Raw genomic sequence first — 13,101 nt, 5'->3', positions numbered from 1 at the left:
ATCAGTAAACTACACGTGCACACAAGGAATGTATGTGATGTCAGTAAACATGACTGTCAGGTGTATGATAAATAAAGTTGGTACAACAGTAAACTACACATGCACACAAGGAATGTATGTGATGTCGGTAAACATGACTGTCAGGTGTCATGACTGTCAGGTGTATGATAAATAAAGTTGGTACATCAGTAAACTACACATGCACACAAGGAAAGTACATCAAATCTAGCATGTTTATAGATTATTGAAGAGAATCTGTTATGGCTGCAGCTGGGATTTAAAAATATGACTAGTTAATACGTGAAATAATTTTTGGTTCAAAAACTAAAGCATGTGCTACTTCTTATAATGTGCTCTTACAAAAAACTATAAATATGCTTTCTTTGTTATAAAAAAAAATTTACTAAATTTTACTGAAGCAACTTTGATTTGAACGTTTTAAATATAATAATGTTTATGACTTAATACTTGAATAAATTGTCTAATATGACTAAAAATGTATCCCTTCATCATCTAGCTACCTAGGAATGAATCAGAATTTGTGTATGGTTATTAAAGAAAAGCTTGTGGTAACTAAAAACATTTTTATCATGAAAGTGGCAAAAGCTGCAATGGAAAATACAAAATTAAATTCATGTCACTACCTAGAATTCATTGGCTATTACTGGTTATCATTAGGCTAGAACTAATAAAAAACTGATCACCATCTGGATATATGTATTTTTGGTTAAAACATTAGTTGATGACATCAGTTCTTATATCATTATTATGTCATATCACCTCTAAAGGACAAAAACCATAAATCCCACTAATATTTCTATTCCAACATTGATAAATTTTTTTTAAGGATAATTATCACAAACTTCATGCAGTGTATTACCTGAACACTTTTGTCTATTCTGTAAGGAATCATTTGGTTCTTTATTTCATAGTCAGGGTTTATCAAATTACATTGTCATTTCCATACTCACTGGTAACTATTTCACTATATTATAGAATCACACATTTATTTGTTTAATATTCTTTCTCAAGTTTCGTTCATGTAGCATTCTACCCATAGTCATAGAGATTCAGCTGCGGAAGATTAGTTTGTAACAAGTTCCAGGAGCAAGAACCCTTGTCAGGAACTGAATGACAAGATATTCTGCTAAAGCTTCTTTTAGAGGAATCAGTTGCCAAGAAAGTTGGAAGGATTAGTTTGTAACAAGTTCCAGGAGCAAGAACCCTTGTCAGGAACTGAATGACAAGATATTCTGCTAAAGCTTCTTTTAGAGGAATCAGTTGCCAAGAAAGTTGGAAGGATTAGTTTGGTAGATCAATATTTAAGGTGACCAGTGGATTTCTCATCATTAATAACATCAGGAATTATGGTGATACTTATTCTATTGTACATTTATCATTATTGAATATATATGTATGTGGTTTAGGGGTAGGTAGAACACTGGTGACAAGTTGAAAGGAAAGACTGATGTTATCAATCGCTGTTTTATCCAAAATGCACCTGTTTAGCTGCTGACCAGAAAAAACACCCATAATGCTCTGACCTATTATCACACCAAACCATGCTTTTACTAAAACTCTTACTGTGAATATGTTACTAGGAGTTTAATCATTGTAAATGCTATTAATGAACGACATTGTTTGTTTATAACACATCTTCAGTATTTAAAGCAAAAAATATTAAGAATTACATCACTCTTAAGTAAATTACTAAAATATGTAGCTTCATTCACAATTTAATGAAACTAAAAGACATAGAAAATAGAGGAGTAACACAAATACTGTGCATATTAAAGAATGTTTAAATGAAGACTGCATGTTATTCAATGTTGGAAAATGCTGTTTGATATGGAGTTTCTTTAATAATAAATTCCACATCAGTGTTGGCCTTGCAAAGGATATTGAAACTTGAGAAGTTAATTATGTTCTGTTTCTTCATTATGCTAGCATATAAAGAAAGCAGAGGAGTTACTCAACTTTTTGTGTTTTCATGGAAATTCCCACATGTTCATTGGCTCTAGTAGATAGCATTTGGTTTTACCAATACACAAGGCCTTAGAGTCTCCACACGTGTAAAGATTTACAAATTATGAACAAAAAGAAATTGGGAGAAGATCTTTAGTATGGAAAAAATTCTTTACAAGTGATGTAAGATTTAAAACGTTTATGTACATCCATTTTGTGTTACTGACACTATAGCAATGTTCAGTTTGTCTACACTTACTTTACCTGTGTTACTGACACTATAGCAACGTTCAGTTTGTGTACACTTACTTTACGTGTGTTACTGACACTATAGCAATGCTCAGTTTGTGTACACTTACTTTACGTGTGTTACTCACACTAAAAGAAAGTGATTATTGTATGAAGTCATGAGAAGATTATGTGTTGTGTTTATGTCTGTCATCCCAAATTTATCTGTTACAATAAAATGGATAACAATACTTACGATGAACAACATTGTTTATTTATAACGGAAACTGCTATAGATGAATGTTTCAGAATTCTAAAGATTTGTAAAGTAAGTGTAGACAAACTGAACGTTGTTAATGTCAGTAACACATGTAAAGTAAGTGTACACAAACTAAACATCGCTAGTGATAGTAACACAGGTAAAGTAAGTGTACACAAACTGAACATCGCTAGTGATAGTAACACACGTAAAGTAAGTGTACACAAACTGAATGTTGCTAGTGATAGTAACACAGGTAAAGTAAGTGTAGACAAACTGAATGTTGCTATAGTGTCAGTAACACACGTAAAGTAAGTGTAGACAAACTGAACATTGCTATAGTGTCAGTAACACACGTAAAGTAAGTGTACACAAACTGAACATCGCTAGTGATAGTAACACAGGTAAAGTAAGTGTAGACAAACTGAACGTTGCTATAGTGTCAGTAACACACGTAAAGTAAGTGTAGACAAACTGAATGTCGCTAGTGATAGTAACACACGTAAAGTAAGTGTACACAAACTGAACATCGCTAGTGATAGTAACACACGTAAAGTAAATGTACACAAACTGAATGTTGCTAGTGATAGTAACACAGGTAAAGTAAGTGTACACAAACTGTACGTTGCTAGTGATAGTAACACAAGTAAAGTACGTGTACACAAACTGAACGTTGCTAGTGATAGTAACACAGGTAAAGTAAGTGTACACACTCTGAACATCGCTAGTGATAGTAACACAGGTAAAGTAGTTGTAGACAAACTGAACGTTGTTAATGTCAGTAACACACGTAAAGTAAGTGTAGACAAACTGAATGTTGCTATAGTGTCAGTAAGACAGGTAAAGTAGTTGTAGACAAACTGAACGTTGTTAATGTCAGTAACACAAGTAGAGTACGTGTACACAAACTGAATGTTGCTATAGTGTCAGTAACACAGGTAAAGTAGTTGTAGACAAACTGAACGTCGTTAATGTCAGTAACACACGTAAAGTAAGTGTAGACAAACTGAACGTTGCTATAGTGTCAGTAACACAGGTAAAGTAGTTGTAGACAAACTGAACGTTGTTAATGTCAGTAACACACGTAAAGTAAGTGTAGACAAACTGAACGTTGCTATAGTGTCAGTAAGACAGGTAAAGTAGTTGTAGATCCCCTTAGTATCATTTATTTAATATACTACATATCGCTTCAAGAGCTACATAATACTATAACAAATGATGTGATGATGGTTTTCTTGCCAGACTCTTGAGCTAGTGTATATATTGCTTTAAAAAGCTGGATGTTCTTTACTTCTCACTGAAGTTTGTTCTTTTATGATACAACTAGGATTGACACCATAACCTAAGTAATATTATGTTTGTGGCAAGTGGATATCAAGTGTTATAATTAGTAGCCCATACCATAACCTTAGTTTTACCATACACTTCACCTGCTATTTTTATGGTAATCTTCGTAAAGACCATGTGGTAGCAGGACCTGGGTATTCTTCTTTGAAAGGCATGTTTGCTATCACTGTATTAAGACTTGATTCCATGCTCTTAAGAGGGGTGTCCAGAATTTGTCAACTCACCTAGGTATCTGATCTTCTCAGTAAGAAACAATACCCACAAACTGACCAGGTGTTAGATATATTGTTTCTTATAAAGTAAACCACTATCATTGGTTCCCATACCTTGGGCACAATGAAATTACCTGACTGTTTGATCTATGGCTGTTATGTGTCACTGAACTATTACCTGTAGCAAATGTGAAACTGCAAAACATTACTATTACATTGTTTAATAAAGACAAGAGACTGTATTTTAAAGGTCATGGCTTGTTTGAATGTCATCTTGCAAAGTTTCAGTATGATTGGATACACCAATCACACTTTTAATTTAAATCACAAAAACGGTAGTAAAGCATAAACAATACTACAGATTTCAGTTTTGTGATTTTTATCTTTAACATCTTCACTGTTGTAGAATGGAATAACTTTAACAAGTATGCTTCTCGTAGGTCAATATTTTCTTCTGTGCATAAATCGACAAAACTTTCAGTTTCTAACCATACGTTGCAGTAAATACATATTTCCGATATCTATAAAATAATTGTATATGTTAGTGAAATTATTCACTGTACAGTGTGCAACAAGTTCACCTATATTGAAATATTTGTATTAACACAACCACGTATTTATCAAATGATCATGTTATGGAAACTTTTTTCGGGTCTCTAAAAGTTTTGTTTGTTCACAAGATTGCCCGATTATAACTAAATGATAATTGTACATGGAATCAGACCTGCCGATAGAACATCCAATGCTAGCACTGCATACAATCGTACTTCATAAAGGCTACAGTAACTGGCACAAATATAAATGTTACTGTACACAATCATATTTGTTATGGACAGTAATATATCATTCAAGTGTGACTTTTTAATTTTCTATTTTACATAATGTTACTTATTATATAAAATATAAACTGCTATTCACATTATCGTTTTTCATCTGGTATGGTTCTTGGATTTAGACACTAACACATTACCAGTACTCAAACATCACACTACACAATCTCCATAATAATTAATATCCCGATCTTAGTAACTTACTGTTGTCTGAATTTGAACAGTTTCAAAACAAAACTATTAACATATTCTGTCAAGCTGTGCATGATCACCTTTACCATCAGTCTTTATTCTTGTAGCATCTTGTTAGTAATGTATTAGTAAACTGACTTTCCAGTAACAGAGATATCTGATGTATTAAGTTATAGATTTTTAATTAAGTATGATATATTCACTAGAATAAGTTCAACTGTTTGTTACTGGACAGTCAATTTACTAATGCATTACTGAGATATCTGATGTATTAAGTTATAGATTATTAATTAAGTATGATACATTCACTAGCATAAGTTCAACTGTTTGTTACTTGACAGTCAGTTTACTAATACATTACTGAGATATCTGATGTATTAAGTTATAGATTATTAATTAAGTATGATACATTCACTAGCATAAGTTCAACTGTTTGTTACTTGACAGTCAGTTTACTAATACATTACTAAGTTATAGATTATTAATTAAGTATGATATATTCACTAGCATAAGTTCAACTGCTTGTTACTGGACAGTCAGTTTACTAATACATTACTGAGATATCTGATGTATTAAGTTATAGATTATTAATTAAGTATGATATATTCACTAGCATAAGTTCAACTTTTTCTTACTGGACAGTCAGTTTACTAATACATTACTGAGATATCTGATGTATTAAGTATGATATATTCACTAGCATAAGTTCAACTTTTTCAATAAAAAGTAATGGATAAGAAGTAACCTTTATCTTGAAGCATTTTTTCAAATTACTTTTTTAAAAAACTTGTATCCAAGTTCCTTGGTCATCCATAATTTACTTTGTACTAGTTTTCCTTAACTCATGATATTCTATTTGTCAATGACTTTTGTCCATGCTGTACTATGCATCATGATGTTATGTGCACTAGCAAATGTTTAGTGATGAATTTTGTTTTATAATTACTGAGAAGTTACTTTTTATAATTAATTTAATTACATGTATGAAATCAAAACTGTGTAGTTTGAACCACCAGACTTTACTGAAATAATGAAACCTTTTGTTCGGACATAAAGTATGTCAATAATGTAATATACATGATCCTCTGATGACTCCTGATATGGGGGCTGTTTTATTACTGAACTAAAAATTTTAAAAGCAAAATTAACATATTTAATGGACATATCCTATCCATAAATAACAGTTCGTTAAGGGTTTTTATACTGTTATAATATGATTATAGATGCCCTAGTTTTAGAAATATGAGACAAAGCTCTTACACCCTATTTATGTAATTTGTTACAACTGCCATCTAAATCAATGATTATTGTAGATAAAACAATGTTTATGTATTAAATATGCTAAATGCTCCACAATTAACCTGTATACAATCTTTTAGGTGTCTATTTTTTATTTATTTTTTTGCCCTCCAAGTTATAGAAGTATTGCTGAATTTCACCAACTTTTATGAGATTTTTGTCTGTAAAATGAAATTTCCCAGTCTGGGAATATAAAATACACTTTTCCAGTTTCCCTGGCTTATGGGAACCATGTATGAGAAAATCAGCACTTAACAGATATTTGATAACAGTATGTAAATAAAGCTAATAATAGAATATTAGTTTTAACAAGTTATTTTTAGTCAAGAATAAAGGTGTTGACAACCACATGTTACAGAAGTTTCCATTCTGATATAAAAGACTAAAATCACAATCCATAAGTTCAAACAGCTATTTTTGGTAGAAGTAGGAATCTAAAATAAAGCCATAACTTGGCTCAGGAATCACTTTTTATCCATGTTATTACTCACTTTGAAATGATGAAATTAGGAGAAAACATCAAGTCAGGTTTACAATTACAAATATCCTTGATCAATGAACATTTTAAACCTACTTTTCAGAAATTCTATAAAGCACAACATTTAAGAGAAGAATATACCACAAGCAATAACTTAGTTTTATTTACAAATTTAATTGGTTTACATCCTCACTAAAAAAACGACAAACTTTTTAATTTGGTATGAATATTTACATCTTGAAGAAAACATTCTTTTGTTAAATATATCAATGATGACAGCATAAATTTCTACAGATGTAAACTTTAGTTTGACAAATAGTTTTCCAGAGATTAATTAAAAAGACCACAATGATGATATTAATTCTAGTTTATGGGGTTTACTATTTCTTCAAGGAAAAGTTTGTATTCACTTAAAGCCACACAAAATATGACGGATAAGTGACATGTAATATACTTGCAATGAATGAAATGCTCAAGCAGTATATTCACACATTGCTTCACTGATAATTCTGATCAGCCATCACAATGTGAAAATCCTTTAAAACTTCTTGCTGTTTAACTCTACAACTTAGAAGGTATTCAAGACTTGAAGCAACAGGTTATGTGGTATATAAACATTCCATGCACTTTCTATGTTACCTACTTACTTTAGTATTATATTTCGGTTTAGTTTGGACACCAAAAAAAATCATGCTATTAAATACATATAATTTTACCTGATTCTACATCTTTGTGGGAACTAGATTCACTAATTGGCAATTAACTGCATTGTCTTGCAGGAAAGACAGCTTACATGTCCCAAAATAAATGGCTTTTTCTGTCAGTGAACAATGTAATGTATGATTGAACACAAGTGGATGAAAGTCACGTGCAGAAGATGTTTTGTATGCAATGGAGTTTCATATGATGCTATAATAGGTTTTATTGTAATTTCAGTTGTTTTTTTACCCTTAGCATGGAGAGCAGAGGTTTATATGGTCCAATTTTACTTTGTTGATGATTAATTTTTATTTCTGTACTGTACATAAAGATTAATAAAAAGTTCAGTTTTATAAAGAAAGGACAACTTTGAGATCTGTGCAATCACATTAAAATTCACTCTCGTAGTTAAAGTTACAGAAATTCATTTTCTGCTACTGGCCATTGCCAAGTTCAGATCAGTAGTATCTTAGTATATGTTTATTGACAACATATTAAAGTCTTCAAATTCAAGACTTTCATCTAATGTATATTCAGAGAATATAAAAAGTGAATGTTAATTATTGTTTTCTCTTTCACATCTCTGTATAAGGAATTTTTATATTTATTATAAGAAATATAGCAATATGTCTCATCTGTCCAGTGTTGACAAGGTCTTTCACCCAATACCAGGGCTTGATTAGGCTAGATGTGACAAGCATAGCAGTGGTTAAGCTTATATTACTTGGCTACTTATTACAAAGCCAAGAGAATAAATTTATTTTACGCCAGTGTGTGTGTGTGAGTGAGAGAGAGAGAGATATAACAAGAACAGTCAAACCTTTTAGTGAACAGCTGACAGTTATTAAAAATACTTTGAACAATAATCAAATCCTTCTTTTGTGCAATACAAATGCAAGGTTCTCCAGTTAACAAACAACAAATTAATGTATTACAAATGAAGGATGTATATAATAATAAGTGTTTATATGCTCCGATATTATTATTCATTATGTAATTACCGAAAGATATGCACACTTATGTTTACACAATCTTACTAGTATGAATGATTCAAGAATTTTTGTTCTAAATTCAAACATTAGCAAGTATGTGCTATAAGTGTTGTTAACAATGAAGTACATGAAAACTGCATGACATTATGTTTTAACAAATTTTTCACTGGACTACAACTAATTATATTTCTTCAGTAACTATTTATACACAATACTTCTTGCAGTCCAACTGTGTAGTTTCAATTCCATAATAATAGCAACACCAGCTAGCTGATGAAGTTGTGGTAGGCTTACTATACTTCACATAAAAAATAATAATTAAAAAACTATGGATCCAGAACAGACTCGAGTTACGTGAAATTAATTTTAAAGTAAACTAATGAGGAATGTCAACGTGGTTGCAGAGTACAAGAACCATAAAGTTTTTCACTATGTCTGAAATCCATTAAATTAAGAAGGCAATATTTAAAAGCTACTATGCCTATTATACAAGTTTACATATTTACACCTTGCTGTTAATTTTGACTAATCCATTGTGTCTATCAAGAGCACCAAGTGTAGCTGGTGATCATGTTACCAATTTTCTGAGTGATGGTTGGACACTTTGCTCCACCTGTAGGACAGAAAAAAAAACATTGTTATATCACTCATACCTAGAACTTCCTACGCAAGTACCTTAGTAAACTATTAATTAGCTTTACCCATCACATATTTAGCAAACCCCAATTATTACACTAGAGATATTCATTTTAGTAACAGTTCTAAACAGCCCTATGGATCCACATTTATTGTCTGTACACAAACAAGATTATGTAATATACAACCAACAGAAATATAATCCTAAATAACTAAGTTTTGTTTTTACACTAACAAGTTTGTCCAAGATACTTGTAACATTTTAAGAGAAGGAAAACAATCACTTACTGTTGCTATTTTTACATCAAATTCTAGCCAAAGTTTTACACATTAATGTAACACTATCTTAAGTTTATGAAGTACATTTAACCCAATTTGTGTAAGATTATGAGATCACCTAATGTTCTTTACAAACCTGTATTTCTGTTGTTGGGGTGCATTTGGAAAACTGGGATTTGATTGCCTCCAAATAATGAATCCCTACTATCAAAGGGATTCATTTCCTCAAACATTCCAAAATTACTATTAAATGATTCCTCTTCTGCATGCATGTCAGTAAATATGTCATCAAAGTTGAAAGACTTGCCACTACCAAACTGAAATCTGTAGCCATTTCTTTCATGATTGTGGTTTTCATGTCCATTATGAAAATTGAAAGCATCAAAGTGAGTGAAAAAGTCCGAGAAGTCAAATGACTCGGATCCATAATCATCTCCACCATTTTCAAAAGCAGCCATCCCAAACTTGTCATACTGTTTCTTTTTGTCACGGTCAGACAATATTTCATATGCTGCAATTAAAAGTAAATACCTTACACTTTTACAGATTCTTGTAAACACTGAAAGTAAAACATGTAATTTGTTATAAACATACTATAAAAAAAATATTTACAAACCTGAATTTAAAATAGTGCATTTCCAACAATTATTTTATTTCAATTATGAATTCGTTTTCAATTTGCTAAGAAACGGGAAATTCACATAAGAAACAATTAGCACTTATTTATTGTTATAATATTTTGTAAAAAGGCATAACTTAAATAAAATGCATGATAAAACAGTTGTGATGGTAGTAAGTTGCAGAAATGGTTACTGGAGCTTAAAATTACAAACTACAATATCTGTATTAACCCGAGCCCAAAACCCCAAGGTTACGCTGTTACACGAATTGTGAATTTCCTACTCTTTTGATCCTGCATTTTCCAAAAGCTTAGTGTATATAATTGTTAACCAATCAGATTTTTTTTGTATTATTAAATACAAAAAGGTCCTTATATCACATATTAAATACCTTGAACTATCTCAGTAAATACTTCTTCAGCATTTTCCTTCTTATTTTTATCAGGGTGATATTTGGCTGCCAACCTTCGAAATGCTTTCCTAATCTCTTGTTCAGATGCATTTTGTTTGATACCAAGTATCTCATACAAGTCCTTTTTTGTCAATGCCCAGGTGATATCAAGTATTACTGCTCCATATAGGACAGTGAAAGTGACTAGTCTGTTGACATACATTATAGACTTGAAAAAAGAAAGAAAAAATTAGCATATAATAAAAATTATAAAAGCAACTTCTTAAGTTGGATGTCTAAAACAGTCAACAGAACCCTACTGTCATTTTTATTCAACTTTCAAACAAGATTAAAAATAACTAAAACTTATTATTACTCTTCTTTCTGTTAGTAACTTAGTTGTCACTCTTCACCCCACCCCCATTTTCAACTTGTGACATTAGCGCTTTCTTAAATTTAAAAGTTACTAAATGTTCAAGTTGTAAACAGTAATTTTTACTTTTAACTGTAAGGGATTTGATCACTTATAGTGCAACTAAAGCAAATAGAATTTCTTGTAGTTGTACAATTTCATGGCTTATCGACAGAGTAACTGAATGTACACGATAAGTAACACTAATCTGAGTATTTTACTTTGGCTGGCACTCTACCAACTACAAACCGATTCAATGATCACTAACATTCCCGAACGTTCTACATAATCTCGATACTACTTTTTATAAACTTACTTGTCTAGATAATATTTAAGTTAAAACTTTGAAAATATATTTTACAACAATACTTTACAAATTGTAGTTTATTATAACAACTCTAACCTTAAAGTTAAACATCTTATTATGAAAACAAAATGACTTCAGTTCATATTTATGTAACAGTTTTATTGATGTAGTTCAAAAATACATTAAAATATAAATATGTAAATAAAAACTACTTTAGAACATGCCCATAAACCAGTGTTAAATTATGAATACAGTGTAAAGTTTTTACAGCACCAGTCCTAAAATGATATAATAAAATATACTCCAAGACTAACTCAGTAACTCACTAGCTGCATTTTATATTTAACTGTGATGAATTTTCGCCCTCATAAAATACTAATTTTTCAGCTTTTCACAAAACCTTTTTTTACATTCTCACATTCAAAATGCCCCTCAAACTTACTGTTAAGTATTCTGACATATTCTAAGCAGAAATGAAACAAACCCAAATCACTATAACGTGTTTAATTAGTGGCTCAAAATATGAAAAAAATAAAGTATTCAAAATTCAAGCTTACAATTCAAAACTCCGTCTTCGCTGCTTTTGACACTTCTGCCGCTTGTACTACACTGCATGGTGTACAGTTGCGTCCTAGTTTTTTTGATACAATAAACAGATAGCGGGACACGAAACTAACTGCTATTGGTTGTAGCGTAACAAGTATTACATTTCCTTTTCCGTTTCCCAGAATGCTTTAGGATAAACATTATTATCATGGAGGGAGATAGACTGGTAATTTCGTTGTTAGGATATCGTGACGAAGATTCTGATAGTTCAGATGCTGATAAAGGCAAGGCTTATAGTTTTTCTGTATTATTTATTAGTTAAGCATGATACTAATTTTTATAGAATACACACAGCAAAATAAAGACACTAAGAAAGGATACATCTTATCCTACCAAACTAAACGCGTTTATTTTTTGTAGAACTAGAAATACGCTAAGCAATATTGTCAGTGTCACTGCAACAGTGCAAGTAATACTAATACAGACCAGTATTGTTCAATGAACAGTAAACTGGTCTAGTAAACTGATTTTGCAACATAAATTTGGAAAACCCTAACACTGTTTTATGACATAAACGAGAACAACCATATAACGAAAACTATTTATTTAATAATAATAATAATGCTCAGCTGATATTTTAGGTAAAATATTTATGATGAAACAATGGCAAAAATGGGTTCCAAATGGTTAGAAGAACCTTAATAAAAATGGAGGCTAAGGTAGAAAAAAGTGACTACATTACAAAAGTCTACCTTCATCAGGTCAGAATAATAAACGAGAATTTGGAAAGAAGCGTTCCAGAATGTTTGGGGGGATATTTTAGATAGACTGTTTCACACTGTCACGTTGTGCACCTTTGAACTTGAAGTAACCTGTTTCCTGTATCTTCCTTGAGTATGAAAAAATTGACTGTAAATATGAATTATTTTTCTGTTAAAGAGGATTGAAACAGCATAATTAGAAAAATTTCACTATTTAATCATGATATTTTAACAAACTATATGGTTAGTGGTAAAAATCCTCAGAAGGTTGGCTTTTTGCTAACCTATTTCTTATTATTTAGCCAATAGTTTTTTATTGAATACAAAAAAATTATTGTATCCTAGTATCAATATGATGTTGTCATGATAGGTGGGTGCCATGCTTTGCCATTTAGAGAATTTACTCCCTTGCATGAATCTGATTATCTTGGGGTGCCCAACAGATTTTGTGTTTGTAATAGTATGAATCTAATTTTTATGGGGATTTCCAACAGATGTTGTGTTTGTACTAGCATGGATCTGATTGTTCTATATGATTTCCAACAGATTTTGTGTTTGTACTAGCATAGATCTGATTGTTCTATATGATTTCCAACAGATTTTGTGTTTGTACTAGCATAGATCTGATTGTCTTATATGATTTCCAAC

The 13,101-nt window shown here is 31.1% G+C and overlaps 2 protein-coding genes across 2 annotated transcripts in view; one reads left to right on the top strand and one right to left on the bottom strand.

The window, feature by feature from the left end:
• The window catches only part of LOC106474877 (protein cereblon-like), a 33,023-nt gene that overhangs the window by 6,131 nt on the left and 13,791 nt on the right, over positions 1 to 13,101 (top strand). The gene's annotated exons all lie outside the window — the stretch shown is intronic.
• Positions 5,517 to 11,794, bottom strand: LOC106474878 (dnaJ homolog subfamily B member 9-like). The gene is made up of 4 exons (XM_013935574.2): positions 11,704 to 11,794; positions 10,428 to 10,656; positions 9,553 to 9,927; positions 5,517 to 9,114 (listed from the first exon to the last, which is right to left on the bottom strand). The coding sequence occupies exons 2-4, from the start codon at positions 10,648 to 10,650 to the stop codon at positions 9,044 to 9,046; spliced, it is 669 nt and encodes a 222-aa protein (XP_013791028.1). The 5' UTR covers positions 10,651 to 10,656; positions 11,704 to 11,794; the 3' UTR covers positions 5,517 to 9,043.

This window comes from Limulus polyphemus, unplaced genomic scaffold (genome assembly GCF_000517525.1).
Source record: "Limulus polyphemus unplaced genomic scaffold, Limulus_polyphemus-2.1.2 Scaffold7805, whole genome shotgun sequence".
NCBI lineage: Eukaryota > Metazoa > Arthropoda > Merostomata > Xiphosura > Limulidae > Limulus > Limulus polyphemus.
Note: the sequence above shows the minus strand (reverse complement) of the source record. Positions and strands in the feature narration are given on the sequence as shown.